The sequence below is a fragment of the Danaus plexippus genome, chromosome 30 (assembly GCF_018135715.1).
Source record: "Danaus plexippus chromosome 30, MEX_DaPlex, whole genome shotgun sequence".
NCBI classification, from domain to species: domain Eukaryota; kingdom Metazoa; phylum Arthropoda; class Insecta; order Lepidoptera; family Nymphalidae; genus Danaus; species Danaus plexippus.
Window position 1 is genome coordinate 2,630,002 of NC_083557.1, and position 20,067 is coordinate 2,650,068.

Consider the following 20,067-nt stretch of genomic DNA (forward strand, 5'->3'; position numbering starts at 1 on the left):
GCTTTCTTACCATTAAATTGGATAAAATATAAACCAAGAGGAAAAATACAGTTTTGTAAAAATAACTAACTTCTTTTAATTTTTCTTAAAAATTGGCAATACCAAAGCAGAATTTGAATTTTAAAGCTAAAGTCAGTTTCTATATTATGGTATAAACTCTTTACTTTTTGGTCAGTCGTTACAGCTAAAACGTTATAGTTTTCAAACGGAGCGTCATGTTTGAATTACAAACACTGCTTAAATTTATAATTTAAATACTTTATGTATCCAAGAGATTTGTGAGCTTGTTATTATAAAGTGATATTGTGATAGTATTATCGAGTAAGTATTAGATTTGACTGTAAGTAATAAGCAGAACCTAATTTAATGTAAACAAGACTGATTTTCCTGTTGATTTCCTTCTTTAAAATTTTAAGGGATAAAGTTTATTTCACTTGTTAAATTTCACGAAATATCTATTTATTTATGATGATCAACTTATAAACATGTGAATTGACTTTTCAAACAAACAAAAGCTTGTCAATTTGATTAAAATAACCGTCTTTATATTTTAGTAATTTTCGCGGTAAAATATCGCAATAATATAATAAAACAAGGTAGGTCTCTTACTCTTATCATACATAGTTATGTCACACAGTTGTGTCGCCTTATTTTTTTATCAATACCGTTAAAATTATTTACAGTTCTCTAATAAGATGTGTGACAAAAATTAGGGACATACAATTTAAAATTAACAATCTCTGACTTGCCCAGATAGATTGTTTACTAATAATTCTACTATATCTATTAATAATTAGTTTATTTCTAGTCAATTTAAGTGTGATATACGAAAATTTTCTAGAAACACTATATTTTTTCAGTAATTTTTTGCTATGGCGTCAGTAGAGGCTAGATTGAGTAAACTCCGTGAAGAACGCATAGCTAGAGAGAAGGCAAGGATTGAAAAGGTCAGAAACAATAAAGGTCTAACATATATATATATATATATATAAGTATATATAAATAAAGGTGTCGGTTACATACACAACTTATTAAGCTATTTTAGATTATGATATAAATACTCTTTTAATTATAATAAAATTTGTCTGTTAATAAAATTATATACTTATATATGTATATATGTTTAATGTTAGCTCATTTCATATAGTTTTCGTATTTACTTTCAAAATATTTAATTTTCTTCATATATGAGGTGTTTTTAAGGTGTTACCGTTTCCTTACTTGTGCCATCCATACTACATGTAATTAAACATGGCATTTAAAAATTGAAAAATGATTATTCCGACTTGTCTGATTGTTTTAATATAAAAAATAATAATTTAGTTATGCTAGTTTTCAATTATACAAGAAAAGTTATAACACTGTTCATTTTATTGTGAATTGATAAACATTTATACTCTATGTAGCGGTGGAATTTAGGTTTCCGAGTCAATGTATCACAAAGTACTTAGGTATATGTGCTACTGAATCTTAGCCACGATGGACGAGTTGTGGAATTCATGAAATTAGTGTTTAAAAGTTATTGTTAATGTCTTTAGTATATAAAACAAATAATTTACCTCATTAAATACTAAACATGACATTTTTAATTGTATATCAAGAAACATAACTAGTATTTTGAATTTTTTGTTATTTTTCTTCTATCATATGAACAAATATATTATTTTTTAATTTGGTGACATTATAATTATTTAAATTATATATATTTTTTATACCTTATATGAGATATATAAGTACTAAGGATTTTTTTATTGGTACATGATATGTGTGTATTGTTTATAGTGCGTAGAATATTATATAATAAAATAAATTAAAATTAATCTGTGTATTAGAAATGTATGAAAATTTTTTCAGTTACGGGAACTCAATTTGAAGAAATATAATGGTGGGGTTCAACCGACGAGCTCGTCATCATCTTCATCGGTCGCAAGCACCAAATTAACTAACGGTCCCACCAAAAATGTTACAGCGGTCAAAAATGTTGCTCATATAAATGGGTCCATCAAAAAGCCAGCTACAAATAAGACCGTGAACTATGTGAAAGCAAACAAAAATGTTATAAGTCACACAAAAAATAAGAATACTAGCTCAGTTAATGGAATCAAAGGTAAATTGGACGGTATCAATGATATCAAACCTAACATGACCGATGACAACAAATTTAATATCAGAAAGAAAAATCCTCTCCAAGAAATCGTCCTTAACAAAGATGGTAAAATACCTAAGATTACTGTGCAGAAAGCTGGAGACGCTAAACAGCAAAAAACAGCAAAAAATATTACAAATGACAGCAAAAAAACTATGAAAAATGAAGGTAAAAACGAACCGGTGACTAATAAGAGAGAATCTGTGTTTGATAGATTATATAAACCGAAAATAATACAGAAAGAGACGGTGAACAATGTGTTGAAACTACACACGGATCCAGGTTATCTGAACAAAGTCATCAAGGATTCTAAAATGATTACCAGCAGGAGGCACACCACGTTTGAGAAACAGGTGCCAGTTAGGCGGTCCATATCAGCGGTACATTTCAAGAGGATCCGTAAGAGCGAGCTACCAAAATGCGTCCACAAATGGGCTTCCATCGGTGAAAAGATTGACAAAACTCACTTGGAAGACATAAACGAAGACGCTGACTGTGATAGCAAGGAGAAAATAGTCTCCGCTGTGAAAAGCGAGAGGAAGAAGGTGAAGTTCCAAACACCAAACAGCTTTAACACTCCACGACCTGACGAATTGCAGTCTAGACTAGTATCCTGGCTACAGAGACGTGGCAAGTCTGTGGAGTCGTACCACCACTTGCAGTGCTTCGGCGTGCACCACTTGCCGAAACCGGCTTTGAACTTCGACGCGAGCAAACTTGATTCTTACGACGATGACGATAAAGAAAATATTGCTCTGGATCACGACAGTGACAACGAATCCTTCCACAACAATATGAACAATAGGAATTGTGACGCAGTTAATGAGAATAAAGTTGAATTTCCCGTGGACAAGTGGCGGAGGGCGAGCTACTTCAGTGACAGCGTCGACCTGAACGATACCAGGGAGACCAATACCTCGTGCGGGACGGTTCATCATCAGGACGAGCTGCTGCTTGGGGCGCTGAATGACCTCACAGAACTACTGCGAGAGGTAAGACCCGCTTAACAAAGTAACAAATATTTTTCTGACTTATTAACAAACCTAATATTAATGTGCTATAATTTGTAGGGTTTCGAATGGGAGCAATGCGCTCGTTGGTTGCGCGCTATACGTGAACAGTTCCCTGGTGCGTCAGACACAGCAGCTTATTGGGAGTGTAGGGCGGCGCTAGAGGAGCGACGTGGAGATCTACCCGCGTCACTACACTGCTGGGAACAGGCTGTAGCGAGCGGCACGAAGGTTGGAAGAGAATAATATATGATGTAATGATTAGGAAGTACAGGAATTACGAGTGATAAGTAAATTAACGATCCTAGCTACGGGTAGATATGAGATTGTTAGAAAAAAATTGTGCAAATTGAGGGACCTCAGCGTTTCGGCACTGAACCGTTTTTTTGGACATGGGTTTCAGTCTTCGGCTCCAAAATTGTAATTGGTGGTCCAGAATAATTGTTTTTTGACAAACACCACCAAAGATAACCGGGTTAACAAACTAAAAAACCAGACACCTTCGTGCATTCGGTTGCCGAGATCGTCTCCGTGTATGAATGACCTGTGACGTCACTATAAGTCTCTCGCTTCACTCAATTATATTGTATCTGTGGTAAAAAAAGCATAGATATTGTCTATGGTGTATAACAAACTATATAATTAAATTCCCGTTTGTACGTTACAAACTTATTCTATCTGTCTGATATGGTAACACCTTTCAGGAGTCTGTAGCCGAGGCCAATTTGGACAATTTGCTTGACAAATTTATGCAGCTGAAGATAAGTCCTACCAGCGGTAAAACACAGATGGACCCCAAGCTAGTTGATGTGAAAAGTGTCTTCAAGAGCACCATCATACGTTTCGGAGTACAACAGGCTAAGTTGTGAGTATTAATTGTGTGTATATATATATATTTATTTATTTGTGTGTGTGTGTGTGTGTGTGTTATGTTATAATGTGTGTGTGTGTGTATATACATATATTTCATAGTCTTTATTATACTAATTTTTACACGCTACATTATCCGAATGGACTTCAAAATCTGACCCAGAAAGAAATGTGTTAAGTGGCTTAAATCAATGGACGTTAACCAACGGCTAGCAACATCTATAGTCTGTGACGTGAGACCTCATAAAACTGTTATGCCCTGATATCGATGGAATTACTGAAATAACAGTAGCCTAACCTACACTATCATAAAGTTACATCATAATCTGTCTATCATAATTTTGTAAAAGCACCATAGAATCTCAAAATCCTATGTATTTAAGTGGAGAGATACATAAGGCTGCCCGCAAACTATAATATATATAATAATCCTCAGGCCATCTCGCATCCACATCCATATACATGGAACTCCAATAATAAATCCCTCTACATAATTTAGTAACGACATTCCTACATTACAGATGTATAAAGATAATGTTCAAAGCGTTTGTGTTCAGTCTACGATGTCTAGGATTTATGTTGAAATTTATTTCTTCAAGTGAGAGTATCATTTATAACTTATAAGTAGATATATATATATATATAAATAAATGTAACTTTGAGTACATTATTAATTTACCTAATAATGACTATTTAGTTAAAATTATATACATATATATGATAATGGAGTTGTTTTAGAAAAGTAGGAATAAATTTCTAGTATAGTTAAGAATTTATATATGTTAAGGTAAATTTTCATTATATATATATATTTTAATATTCTTCATTAACTTCCAGACGTCAGTCAACAGACCCGGTCAGGTACACAGTTACCCCAGTCCGACGGAGTGCAAGACTAAGTGTGTGTAGGCACACCCCGTTGCGTGTATGTTCAACACTAAAGGAGGCTTCAGAAATTGGACCGATTGAATTTGTTCCTAATAAGGCACTCGTCAAGACCCCGTAGTGTTTATCTAACTGAGCATAGATTCGAGGTCCATATACACACCAATCACATCAAGACGTGTCTGTCGTAAAAAAGTTACATTTTAATAGTTTCAGACTTATTATCTTTATATCTATTTGGTACTTTTAATATTGGGATAATATGTTTTTAGAATGTCCTATAGGAATCTTAACTAACATAGGATTCGGACTAACATAGAGAAATAACTATTACTTCTAAATATAATAATATTCACAGAACAGTTAATATATTATTAAATTTGAGTTAATTTAAACCGTAGCATAAATATTAACCTTCATTTTTGTTTAAGAGATTGTCATCACATAACTTATACATTACATCCTGTTTAACCGACTGTGGTTGGAAAAATACAAGCCAGAATTATGTAATTGTTACCTATGTATCTATTGTAACTATGCTTGTATTTTTAGATAACATTTAAATGAAGCTACTTTGAACTCAACTATCTCTATCCCTCTCTCTCTCTCTCTACACATATATATATATATATATATAAATATATATAAAATAGTTAACTGTGAGATAAATTTTAAAGTAGTTTTGTTTTAAATTGATTAAACTATAAAACATACCAACAAACTGATAGTATTAATACAAGTTTGTCAGAAAAACTACGTACAGAGAGTTTGTCGGTTACGTTCACTAATCTATGTGAAGTTTTGTATATGAAAATAATGTGTCTGTATATAATCTGACCGTTCAAACTTGTAGGAAACAACTGAAGAAGGATTTGTCTGACAATTGAACTTAGACAGCAATGAAGGAACTTGCCATATATATTGTTTTTTTTTTTTAAACAACTTAAGCATTAACCTAAAGAGATACTACTTAAAAATTATGACGAAAAAAATTATAATATATTAATTATTTTACGTAAATCATGATGATATTAGCTGCTTAGTTGGATTCCGGACATTAAATTCAATATTACATATAAATGATTTAGACTTGTATATTTTTTAATTTAATTTAGTTATTGATAGCTCGGTATGTTTTTTATGCTATGGCTTCACTCGCACTGGTCTCTCGGAATATTTTGCCAATGTCAGATTTTTTTATTTGTGACATTTGTTAGAATTTCGTTTTGTAAATAATTTAAAATGCAGTTAAAGATAAAATTAACTGATGGCATGTAAATTACGCTTTTTTTTTTTGCTATTGATTTTGTTGCTGGTACGATTAACTATAGTATGCCAAAAAGTTTTTATATGTACGCCCGTGGTTTGTCGATTGTCTGTATAAAATATTATGAATAAAATTATTTGTAAATAAATAATGGTGTTATTATTTTAAAAAAAAATGTATATTTTTGTATTTTAATCGTATATTTGGTTTATATTATGTTTCTTATTTTCTGACAGTGATTTGTAATGTTAGATATGAAAAATATTTTCTATTAATTTCTACTAGGGCTTGATATATTTTAGCTTAAAAATTTTCCCGCTAAAAGTTCACAAACGTCAAAAGTATTTTGTCATGGCAACACTGACGTCTAACTTCAAACTTGATTGAGTTCAACTCAACTCTGCCAGTCCTCGTATAACTATGATTTAGTACGAATCAACCGTTCGTTGATGATAGTTGTATAATAAGTGATATTTTCCCGCTTTAAATAAAAAATATATTAAAATTTGTGCTGTGGTCAGTTATAATTTATAAATAGTAATATTGAAGATTTTATCACGGTAAGTTTTATTAGATTTAGAGTATTTGTTATAATAATTTGGTGGACTTGAATTTAAGATGATGAACTGAAAAACAAAGTATCGTTTACGTTTACGACAGCAGGGTCAGTTATCGTGAAGATTATTTTGGTCAATTATAACCAAGGAATCTGATGTTAGAAGAGACTCGATTGCATAACGATTTCTCATTTCGACTATATATATATATTTAAATCAAGTAAAAAACATTACAAATATTAATTCTTACATTTGTTATATATTTTCTGTTATAATAGCTTTTTATGTATTAAAATGTGTATAAGTTATTGCAAGGCGTGGATGTTTGTTCGATACAATTACTCAGCAGCGAGATATGAAAAAAACTTTTCTTCCTGTTTTTTTTTTTATTTGTTCTGGTATTCTTCGGCTATTCGGAAAAAAAAACTAATTTTGAATTTTATTTTAGAGAAGCATGTTATCAGAACACTGAACTTAACAATTGATTATATATAACTTTGTAAACCAATTGAAATGAAAATGTTTTTTTCATTTAAAAATGTTGTATGTATTGCATAATTTTGCGAAATCAGGGAAACTAAGATATTATATTTTTTTTATATATAATTTTAATAGATTCAAAGCTAATACTTCCTTCAAATAAGTCCAAAGTAATTTTAGTAACTCCTACTAAATGTGAGGTCAGTTTGTTTTGGACCTGAATGTTTACGAATTAAAAAAAATAATTACATATCATTCAAATGTCATTCTAGCTACAAATGCCGTGTCACCGAGAATAATTACTTGCATTTATACATAACAATTATAAATAGGTATTAGGTATTTGCTTATATTTAACCTATAATTATCTTCTTATCTTTGTAACTATATGTAAAATAAAATAATGTTTGTCTGTGTGTCATTTAAATTTAATAATTTCAAAATTATCGTTACATGTCTTTAAAAAAAAGTTCAAAATTTTAGGTTTAATGTGTAGCGTTACGTATTGCTATTTAGATGACCGAACTATAAAATTGTGAAGGAAAAGTTAAGGAAATGAATAAGATTTTTCATATTTTAAGTAATTTTAATTTAAAAATGACAAAACTTATAATATACGTCAATGTGAGATATGTTTAAATTGCGTTAAATATTACGAAAAAACAAACTAATTTCATTATTTTAAACTTCGGTTTGGTCAAGCAAAGCAGTAATATATAACTAGTTTCACACATTGGCATTAAATAACATATGTTTTTGTTTTTAAACTTAGAGAAATTTTCATTTCTACTTTATAAATCCTTCTAGTTGACCTCTTAACTTTTAATGTGTTGCGAAGTATTTACAGTTGGCTGTATCTGATGAGATGTAAACAAATGCGAATACTGAGTTCACGTCGTAAACCATACGTGCAACAAGTTCGTACAAACTAAAACCGTACAGTATCCAGTTTGCCATTCCTATAACATTTTAATTTAAGTGAACATACAAAAAATATTAAATGTTTTTAATGTTAGTGTGAAGACGTTCACGATATTACTTACAGTGAGAGCGTATACGTGCTCTTACTCTTTAGATAGAATAAATCTCGTACAAGTATTGATAGATTAATGCATGTGTTATGTTAAATTCAAAGTATTTAGTTAAGACTCATGTTTATAGTATATATTAAATAGATATAAATAATTTAATATAATCTTCATATATGATATAACAAATTTAAATTAATTTTAATAAATTTTACGAGGAACGTGTTAATTATTCTCAACAAACGTAACATATAGAATACCAAAATAACTAAGAATTTTATATATAAATAGAATCTACTTCAATTAATATTAAATAATACATATACATATATATATATTAATAATGAAAAAAATCAAAGTTATTATGTACTCTCTAAGAGTATTTAGACAGAACTGACAGAAGGTGAAATAAACGTCGTGAGGAAACCTGGTTGTATAATTTAAAATTTTAAAATCGCAAAACCGTCTTGAGCAAACGCGGTGATTAATGCTCTCACCTGTTCATGTGAGAAGAGGCCTCTTCTCAGAAGTGGACAGCGATAGGCTGATGATGATGATAACTTCCTAATTGCCAGAAATCTACACATTAGGACGAAGAATAAAAAACTGTTCGTACTACAATTTTGCAGTATCGAACTACATACGGACAGTTTACAGTTCTTCGTTCGTAAATTTTCCTCGTATAGGGTGTGCAGATATAACTTGTGAGGCAATTGTAACCTCACCTAAATTTTACATTGCCGAACTGAATACTAACAGTTTGGAGAAAATACTAAGTTTTTGTGATAATACAAAAAAGAGAGCCTATATGTATATCTTTGTTAAGGCTTTAATATCCGCCTTTAAAACTACATACGTGTTATCTAATAAATAACATTGTCACAATTCATGTCTTTATACGTAATTGATATTATTTAAGTTGCACTAGAATTATACTTATATTTAGAACTCGTTTTTGCCCGCGGCTATGTCCGTGGATTTCGGAATTGGATCCAATGTACAAAGTACGTTCTAACGATATAGTCCAAGATCCCAAGGCAGCAAGATCTTGCTTATTTACTGATGGACTATAATTTTAATGCCGCTTCATTAAAACTGCCATCCAATTTGTCCAATGAACGCTTGCATAATAATTAAATGATTTACTATCTCCTAATTGTTCAAACGATTGTAGATTTTTTGTTATTTTTCCTGTCTGTATCTAAAGTGTCCGTCAAAAAAATACTGCTGACAGAAGGTGTGTTGCAGTATTCACTTGGAATTGTTTACGATGTCTCCAACAAAATACGAGTACATAAAAATCACACTTAAAACTATAAGTAAAGTTTGTACAATTTTCACTGGTACTTGGGAATTTACGTTTGCTGAATACGCTAATACTAACCTGTTATGGATGTTTTGTCCACCAGAAAAAAGGAAGGTCTGAGAGCCCTAGGATCTTGCTGTAGTAGACATTATATTAGCCTATGTGATCTATATATATAGTCTCGTGACTTCACTCGCTATACAGACATATGTTATCCCGCGGGAACTCAATAACAGATGCCTACATTATATGTACGTCTTATTCTGATGTCAAAACTACATAACTGTAGAGTTTTATTGGTATCCGTTTAGTAGTTTATGCACGGAAAGGCAACAAACATTCATGCATATACTTATTGCACTATATTAAATAATATATCAGTGAATTCCTTTGCTACTTTAAGATCAATTGTACTTAAGAATGAACCAAACTTTAGAAGCGAATACAAATCACTTCCTTAACGACCGTCTATTTAGTACACTATAAAAAACCTTTTTTTTGTGACAAACCTTAAAATAGACATCGTATTTAGTTTCGCATTAATTGATCTTTATCACTTGCCAGGTTATATGGATCTGATTAAGTTAAAATAAGGTTTGATAGCTTAATTAAAAAAAGTGACAATTAAATACAATTTAGGTATACATTATTATATCCGATAGAAAAAAAATCTAGCATTAACTTAACCTAAATATATGTGTTGTAATATGACATGATAAAAATTGATTGACGTTTGTCTATGAAAATGTTGCAAGCTGAAAAAATGTCACATCTGTCACACGCCTGACCCAAATATGAAGGAGTGGTCGAATTCGGCAATAAATTATCAAATACATTAGAAAAATAACTTCCTGATGTAGAGAAAATAATATTTAATTATGAACTATATAATTATAATTGATTTATTGTTTATTACAATATGATTATTAAAAAAAAACTATATATAATAATAATAATAATTAATACTACAATAAAAAATTACGTTTAGTTTACGAAAAAAAATAATATTAATCATCACAAATACATATCAATTGAAGTTAATTTTTTTACATCACTTAAAAGTTATTCAAATTTGGCCGTTCATTGTCATTTAAATGTGATCAATAATGACCTCGCTTTAGTCGCGTCACATACAACCTCACAGTGCCTACTCGCCCTAAATAATTGTATGTGTAGTGTAAAAGAGTTGTAATCTCGTTCAGTGTCAACATTAACTGGTTTAAAGAACTATTTATTTATGTTTAAATAAGATTCATTATATTTAAGTTAACCTTGAGATAAAAAATCACGTGATATAAAATTTTCATCTAAATACGTTGTTGTACATATATGTATATATTTTGTAATTGTTGACGACCCCGGAACACCCCTTGTGGAGGGAATGACATAAAATCCGATCTTAACTGACCTCTACTCGGCCAAAGGAATATTCCTACCAAAATTTCATGTCTCTACTCCTTATGGTTCCGGAGATATCGCGACGAGTCAATACTTTTATGGAAATCTGTTATGTGCTTGTTTGATACTTGGCAGGTTTTATTTCTGGCATAGACTTAGCTACTGAAATCCTTGGGTCATATACAAACAGTCCTACTTTTAATAAATTTTTCCTCCTTTCACCGCTGGCACTATTATAAAATTGGTATGTTTTCCTGTAGTATATCCTTGTTGTTCTGTTCATTTCATTGAGATACGTTTTATATTACTATGTTCAATACTATCGCAATTTGCGTTGGGTTTCGCGAAAGTACTTGTTCGTCGGTAGGCTTACAACACGTTCGGATCACACTGCATACGGAGAGTTAAAAGTTTTCCGTTCATAAAACTTGTCACATCGTAGTATTAACGCAGGTCAGGGATGTCCACAATTAATAGGATCTAGGGCCAATAAAAATGACTAAATACATTAGGGGGCCGCATAATATTTTTATAAACTTATTGCTTTTTCATTAACTTACCTTTTAAAATTTTGTCAATATTGGTAGTCGCAAGACGCTATGCATGCTTAAGTGATACGTCTCTAATGAACTGTGTACCTATTTGCGTTCGGGAAATTACCCACGTACTCAAGCGCGAACAGCGACGACCTCAATGACATAAATTCGGTTAGACCATCATACAGACATTAAAAAACTTGTTGCCAGAAGAAAAAAACAATTTGCCCATCAAATAATTTGGAATCAGAAAAGAATTAAATTATAATATTATCGTCATAAAACTGTTTTTTTTTTTTAATTATTATATTAAATTGCTCTCAGTTATAAATAGCCATAAAATAGTTAGTTTAGGTCAGGTTGCCACGAACTGTCTGCTACTATGTCACTATGAACTAAACCGAAGCGATTCGACACACTCATATTTGTCAGATAAGGCTCGTATTCACAAATGTTTAAAGGTATCACAACTAAGAGTCCTCTAACAAAACACGGACAGTTCGACAGTGTTTCATAAAACGTGTACCGTGTATGAGATGCATTGGTACTGTAATTATTAATGTATTAATATATACATTATATGATAGAATTAAAATTACCATATTAATCTTCGTGTTTTAGGTTAACTTTAAAACAATAAGCGTTTGATTGTAAGATACGCCATTTTTATGACACAGTATAGATTACAGAGAAATAAGCATATAATGAGTTTAATTTTCCATTTATCGCAGTGGATTCCAGGATTCCAAGAAACGGCAACGGAAAATGATATATTTATTTAGCGTGACTACCACATGTTAGCATCGTTACTACGTACGAAGCGTTTCACGTTTTTCATTTATTAATCTACGTCAGAGCGGTCCAAACCAAGGCCTTCGGGCCTATTTAACTTCGACTCAATCAATACGGCCCACCCAATCTTTTTATTTTCTTTGCAACCTAACCTCATTATCAGCCTATAGGAGCTCACTGCTGAGCAAAGGCCTCTTCTCACATGGAGAAGGTTAGAGCATTAATCACCACGCTTGCTCAAGACGGGTTGGCGATTTCAATCTTATAATTTGAAATTATAAGTCCAGGTTTCCTCACGATGTTTTCCTTCACCGTCCGTCAGTGGTGTCTAAATAGTCTTAGAAAGTACATATGACTCGGAAAAGATCATAATGGTACTTGCCAGGTTTCAACCCGCACCTCACGTATGAGAGGCGGGTCTTTTAACCTTCAGGTTACCACATCTTTACCTAAATATATATCCTTATCACCAGTAATACAACTAAAAACAGCCAGTTACACGTCTTCATTAATAAAATCACAGCGAAGTACTTATAGTGAACGAGAAAACGTCCAACTATCTGTATGTCAGTACGACCAGCACACCTACTAAGGTTATACAATATTCCAATAAAAAAACTCGACTACATAACTAATGTAACATAGTCCGTGTCTTGTTTCAAACAACAATGCTTCATTTATTTAAATAAGTTACTGTTATTGTTTACAATTTCAACAATATTCTATGAAAAATATCGCTGACAATTTTTCATTGAATTCTCTTACTGGTAACAATTGGAAGTCAAATTCACTTGCCACGGGATAGGTGTGATTATTTTTTTACTTAATTATTGCGAGGCTGTATTACTAACAAAGATTTTGGGGTGTGCCCATTAAAATGAAACTATGATTCGAAGTCTCCGTGATCGGTTATTTCGGTTCCTTTACAGCAACCGTGAAGGACAGACGAGATCAATCATCAAAGTGAGATTGGAATTAATAACAAAAAAATAAGTAGTATCCTACAAAACTTCAGTTTCGTTGAAGTTATGTTACCCAATCATAAGTTAGTGACCGGCTTCAAAAAAGAAATGCTCTTTATTGTACTCCCATTCAGGATGTAGCGTTTCATCAGCTGGCCCCAAATTCAGCTCATAACAATAGTGTTTCATCATGTGCTTACAATTTACAATTCTTTGTCATATATGAAAGATTTGTAAATATATATATATTTAGGTTTCTAACAAAATTATAAAAAAAAATAAAGTTGTCTTATAAAGCCAGTAATTTTAACTAGAACAAACTCGTTATTATTAAATGAAAACACCTTAAATAAGTTAAATTCAATTTACAAAGACACAAGTCACATCAACAAAATACTTTCCCGCGTAAAATTGAGCAAACCAGACGTCATCGCTTTAACGTCACTTCGGGTGCGTTCGGCAATTTTAAGGTTCGGTTCAAATTAAATGTGTGTTTCCTAAATATATATATAATATACAATGTTATATATAAGTATACTCACAAACAAACATAAATGACACATATATTATAAGCGGATACATAAAACACCTTTGTAAGACTAGATTATAGCCGTGACTTCATTCGCGTTGCGTTATGTAATGTTGAGAGTGAAATTTTATAATGTGTATATGATATATATTAAATAGTTGCCAGCGATATACTCTGTGGAGACTTCGCTAACACTACAACTGTTTAAATAACTTCTATAAACCATTTTTTTATATGTTTGCACAGCTTTAAGAACTAATATTATATTTTAAGACTTAATTTTTAAGTAAAACAAATTTTTTAATACATGTATAAAGAAACATAATAGTGCTGTTTGTGAAGACATTTCGTTTTCTCACAACATTGCCGTTGTTTTGAGACAGCTTCCTCAAACTACAGACATCAGGTTACAGATACTGGAAATGTTACGGGAGTGTAATTTTCTTATGTGCCAAAAAAAAATTGATTTAACCGACGTCGGTCCAAAAGAGGGGTTATGATTCTGACGTTCGTGTTTGGATGTATTAACTTCATCCTAATAAATGAATAGTCTGCGTCTTATACCTTTTATTAAAACTATTTTGATGTAATTTTCCATCAAGAGTTTTTGAGGAGGACTTATTATATGTATTAAAAAATTCAGACGGACTAAGCTGGGAAACAATTTCAGTATTCATATATGCGAGAGCGAACGTGATGAGATGGCCGGAGGAATTGAAAACATAGTCCTGAATATTGTTATTCTATATTTATTTGTTTGAATTTGATTATTATTATAGATAAATCCCAGCTAACTTTTTGATCTATGAACTTGACAGATAAACATTAACTTAACACGAGTTTGCGTAGACTTAAAACGGACAGTTTACAGTTGTTCGTTCATATCTACATTGATATAATTTCTGTGCAGATCGTAGTTGCTAAAGTGTTAGTTTTACAATTAGTTGTCGTACTAAGAGTTGGACAAAAAGTTCGTACAGTGCGCTAGCTCCGTACATTCAACATTATTCGGATTTATCACGCGACTAGTCCACCGATATGTCTGCATACAAGTCACAGTTATTTCCCTCACACATCTCAATCAAAAGACTAGTTGGGCGCGTCATATTAGTTCAGTCAATACACTATAATTTGCTAAGATGAATGAAAGACTAAAACTATACGTATTCAGTCTGGAGATGTATCTCCATGGATGTGGGACATATTTTAACTGAAAAATATAGTAATATAGAGATATTAATGAAACTTATATAAATATATTAAGAACTCAAATTATATATATGTATTTATATTAGCTTCAAAATAACCCTGTAAACTATTCATAATGAAATTGAAAGTGCAAAGCCCATTAGCGAAATACCGTCCGGGTCAATGACTTTAGTCTTAGTTTGAACTTGACTTTTGGAGGTCCTTGAACTCACTAAATTTGCATGATACCATTATTTTTCTTAATTTTAAGACGCAGTATCAAAAAAAAAACTGAACCCAATGCGATGAAGTTTCTATAATAAAAATGAATTGATCGTTCATAAAACTTGTTAATTACGAATAAATGACACTGCTCTCTAACCACGAGTTTGTATAATCACATTACACAGACAGTTTAGAGTATTTGAAGCATAAATCGCACACAATAGTGTGAATGATAAATGGAAGACTGTTCGTGTTGATGCCGCCAACTGGTGTTAAGGTGTTAAAATGCATTGGTCTATCAAAACTTCAAAAGATAACCAAAATATTCACTGTTATATAAACTTAAAGTAGAGGTTAAAACAAATATTGATAATATGTAGTTGAAGGTCTTATAATACGATGAGATGAAAGGTCTCGTCATGGAGGACTCACCGCGCGGGTGCCGGGTCCATGATTCAGGGAGAGGAGCTTCAACAGTGCCCTGACTTGAAACCCAGGTGTAGGTTTAAGGGGACCCTAACTAACGCGCGTTAAACGCTCACCTCCACCGTCCAAGCTCCTCTCTCTACCTATGTACATAGCGAAGGACGAGAAGGTTCAAAATCATTAGTACTTACCGCCTCATATATTCTGTTGATCAGTCACATGCTAGTCCTTATATATATATATATATATATATATAATTCTACTGTACGTGTGTATGTCACTGAAATCCTAAACGGCTGGAGCGATTTGCATATATTTTTTTGGTGTTTGTGTGGCGCATAAGATGGTTTAGATTCACTAATCATCCCGGCAGATGGCGCCGCAGTCTGTATCTAGGTTATTTAAAATGAAAAGCCTGTGAAATAGGTTACTATATGTACTGTTTTAACACACTGTACATACAGAACACTTCTCTAATAATCACGAGGAGTCGCGGGCAAGAACTAGCTAATATAAATTTCAAAATCTAAATAGATTGGCAACATTTATGAACTCATTTATTTGTCTTTATTACTGGAATAAAATCTATACGAATATTATTTATTGGACGTGTGTAAAGTTTGTATACACAAGATAAGTTAGACTGGAAACCGGAAGTTAGACTTACAGATAGACAGGAAGTGGAGGAAGAGAATTCCTTTCGTTATATGTAACATTTTAAATTGCTACAATTATGCTGGATTTAAAACCATATATATATATATAAATAATATAAAAACAAATGTATTTTATATATTAATATATGTATATATATTTAAATATTATTTGCATCTGTTTTTATGTATGAGTGTATGTATGTAATGAATCATAGACAATGTGAGGCTTATCTCCAAGGCCACAAATAGCTTCATATGCTGTCTAACATTGAACTATTTACAAAGTTATTTATTAAAATACAATAAAAATAATATAAGGAAACAAAAGTTGGGATAAATTTATATTTTTGAACAGACAGATATTATTTTATAAGTTTTAAAGTAAAAAAAAAATTCTTTTTGTTAGATCGATATCCAAAAAGAAAATGCTAACTTGTTGATCTTCAAAATTATAGTATTCATATGAGGCTCCTTAAACCTACACCCGGGTCGCAAGTCCCAGGCACTCTTGAAGCTCCTCTCCCTGCATCATGGACCCGGCACCCTCACGGTGAATCCATGGAATGACGAGAAGTTTCGTCTCATATTGAACGAAAGACGGGAGACGCTTTGTACTCAGTAGGATACAGCAAACTTTGGTTAGGCATATAGATGTTAGTTTCGTTCTTTTTTATGCTAAAGGTGGCAAATGAGCAGACGGCCTACTTGATGGAAGGTAGTCACTGTCGCCCATGGACATCAGCAACATAAGAAATGTTGCGGATGCGTTGCCGACCTTGATTGTGTTAGAGGGAGAGGAAAGGGTGGGAAAGAGAAAGGGCAACCGTCTTGCTCACTCATCGGACGAAATGCAGCCATTAAAGACTACTTCACGACGATCTTCTGTGAGAGGATGGTACTTCCCCGGTTAAGCCAGCTCATGTCCGAGCTGGAGTAACCTGACGACAGTTTATGTAATATTTCCTTTTTTGCATTAAAAATATCTTTAATCTTGATGGTACAAGTGTAGTTTGTAACTACTTGATATGTTATTAAAGATTTATCAGCAAAGAGCTCTCGATAATGATTCCACTCGATAATCGTATATCGATTATCGATAAAAACTATCAATTCCATCGACATTAACATAAACTTTAAGCCATACTTGGGTGAGTGTTTCAATTGTAGATAACCTTTATCACTAGTTTGCAACGTCTTATTACTTATTATGCCCATGTTGATGCTCGTGTGCGATTTATGAGTGCACTGTAAACTGTCTGTTTTGAGTTAGACGATGCTAACACATAGTAAGAGGATTGTTGAAAATACTACTTATTTTTCATTATAAAATTAACTAAGATATTTTATGTAAAAATATGATAGTGATATAAACATTAGTTAATTTAATGACATCTAAGAGTTTCGCGAATATTCATTTAAATAAAACTAATATTTTTCGAACATACTCCCGACGTTTCGGTTAGCTTGCAGCAACCGTGACCACGGGGAGACGAGACTAAACTTAGTTACTTTAATCCAGTTTAATGAGCTGGTGATGTAACAAGTCAGGTTCAGAACTGTTAGTGAAATCTAAAGAAATTTGGCTTAATCCAAATAGGTCCTTTAACTCCTGATATAAATATTTTAAACTTCAAATTCAAGTTGTAATTACGAGGAAGCTCCAGTTATTGATTGAAATAAAACTATAATTTTCGAATGCACCTACTACTCGTTTTATGTTATTTTAAACTGAAATGTCTCTCATTTACATCTCGTCAGCTCGTAATCTCGGTTGATGCAAAGTAACCCAAACCTCGGGAGTATTTAGTTTAAAACAATCAAAAACGTGTAGAACATCCCAAAATATATTTTATTTCAGTGAATACTCACGAAAGTCTTAATTAACATGCAATTATTGATGGCTAATATGAAATTGGTTCCTCCATTCTTAACCCAACTGTTCGAAGAAACGTAAAAGAATTGTCTGGATAAATAGTTTAGGAGAATTACGTGAAAAAACATGTCAATGAACGCACCGCGTACACTCGTGGCATTGTTAGTGGAGTTATGCTATTCGAAGAACAAGTCATAAACAGTTTGGCCTATAACATTATTTGGCCTATTACATTCATGACCTACCCTTTCGAAGTCGGATACTAAAAAGTCAAAAGAATCTTAAGAAAAATGTCCCGAAACTAATGAAAATATGATAATTCAACTACAATTTTTTTTTAATGTATGTGCTCTAAGACTTTGTCTTACGTGTATAAACGTCTTAAATAACTGTCAGTTTTCTAACAGTTGCTTGACAGTTGTCCAAACAGATCGTACAACATCAATATGTTCAGAATAATCGCTTAATTCTAAATAAAAAATATATTTAATTTAATTATTTGTATTTGTTGGAATAAAAGTCTTCATTATAGAAATCCACGGAGATTATCAAGATCCTTTACCTCACCAGCTTGTAATGGCAATGACATCTTGGACATAAAAGTACTCCTGTCCTGTCGGCTGGTCTTTTCAAATAACTTCCACAAAAGTTATTCCGATGTATCAGATATATTTTTTAATTATTTTGTGTCCTATTTCAAAACTAGAGAATAAGAGGACAAAAATGTATTTAAATCATGTTACGAAAGCTTTTCTTAAAGAGCATAAGACTAAGTTAAAACAAAGAAAAAAGAAAAGTCGTTTATAATGAAAAGATTTAGCAAAACATATTCTATGTGTGACGAGGACATCAAGAATCTGTTTTGTAAGAGTCTAAATTGACAGACGAGTATCATTAGACGCTATAAATACTATAAAGATTTTTTTTTTATTATTTTTATCTTATAACAAAGACTCAGCTGGTGACATCTTTGTGGTGGAATAATTTATTAAATACATTATTTAGCGCCCTCCCTAGATCATTAGACGGGACATGACTAATATCAAATCTCGATAGACCCGGAGTACTTACGATGTGACGGACAGTACCAATTCTTTGATTGACGTTGATGCGAGCTTATACCTTGATACTGTCCGTGTTGATGTCACCGTGCACACCGGTAGTAAGGAGCATGATCAGCGATCTCTCAAGTTCCAACAAAAAGTGCTTAATTGTAGTTCTGTTAGCGTTTCAATGTTTTCTTTTTAGCACATACTATATTGTGTTAATACTTATATCTACTTAACAGATAAATCTAAACATTTTAAGTCAACAGTTGAAGAATGACAACGAATGATAAGAGATAAAATCTTGATTTTTTTTAAATATACGCTACATCTTACGAAAATCTATCGATTGTTATTACTATCGGAATATCATATACTTAAAACATTATTAGTACTTTTAAATGAAACTAATATATTTCGGATATACTACGTGGATTTTATTATTTTAAAAAACTACGTAATCCCGACGTTTCGGTTACTTTTCAGCAACCGTCATCACGGGCAGGCAAGATCTCTCGTAGTATATCCGAAATATATTAGTTTCATTTAAATGAATAAAACAAGCGAAAATCTTAGATCTCATTATTATTAGTACTTTTTTGTTGTTAAATCCTTAACCAAATTCCAGAAGATCGCCAATTGTTCGTTTAAATTCACCTGGAAATTGTTGCGAATACATTTATTTCTTATGCCTTCATACTTCCGAATCACATCTTAGTAATGAATCACCCAGGGGCTGTACATCATCAGGGGTGGAATACGTGATGCATGACTGGTATAGTTTGTCACCTTCCACGCACACGATTCCTAAACTCGTTCCCACCCAAGGTTATATTTATTAAACTTCCAAAAAAAATTTCTTTGAAACTTCGATAACATTAATTAAT

At 32.0% G+C, this 20,067-nt stretch overlaps 2 protein-coding genes across 3 annotated transcripts in view; both read left to right on the forward strand.

Moving 5' to 3' along the window:
• The first annotated feature begins 164 nt into the window (after positions 1-164).
• LOC116776648 (uncharacterized) lies at positions 165-6,325 on the forward strand. Its single transcript, XM_032669888.2, has 6 exons — positions 165-321; positions 861-947; positions 1,855-3,138; positions 3,217-3,387; positions 3,861-4,021; positions 4,864-6,325. Exons 2-6 carry the CDS (start codon positions 873-875, stop codon positions 5,030-5,032), a joined length of 1,860 nt encoding a protein of 619 aa, XP_032525779.2. The 5' UTR covers positions 165-321; positions 861-872; the 3' UTR covers positions 5,033-6,325.
• Positions 6,326-6,578: 253 nt separating this feature from the next.
• Positions 6,579-20,067, forward strand: part of LOC116776594 (probable multidrug resistance-associated protein lethal(2)03659) — a 40,730-nt gene continuing 27,241 nt past the window's right edge. The window contains exon 1 of one of the 2 annotated variants that reach the window (XM_061525514.1): positions 6,579-6,738. The gene's annotated coding sequence lies outside the window, so the exon portion shown is untranslated. The remainder of the gene's footprint in view (positions 6,739-20,067) is intronic. The other variant, XM_061525515.1, reaches the window with a different exon arrangement.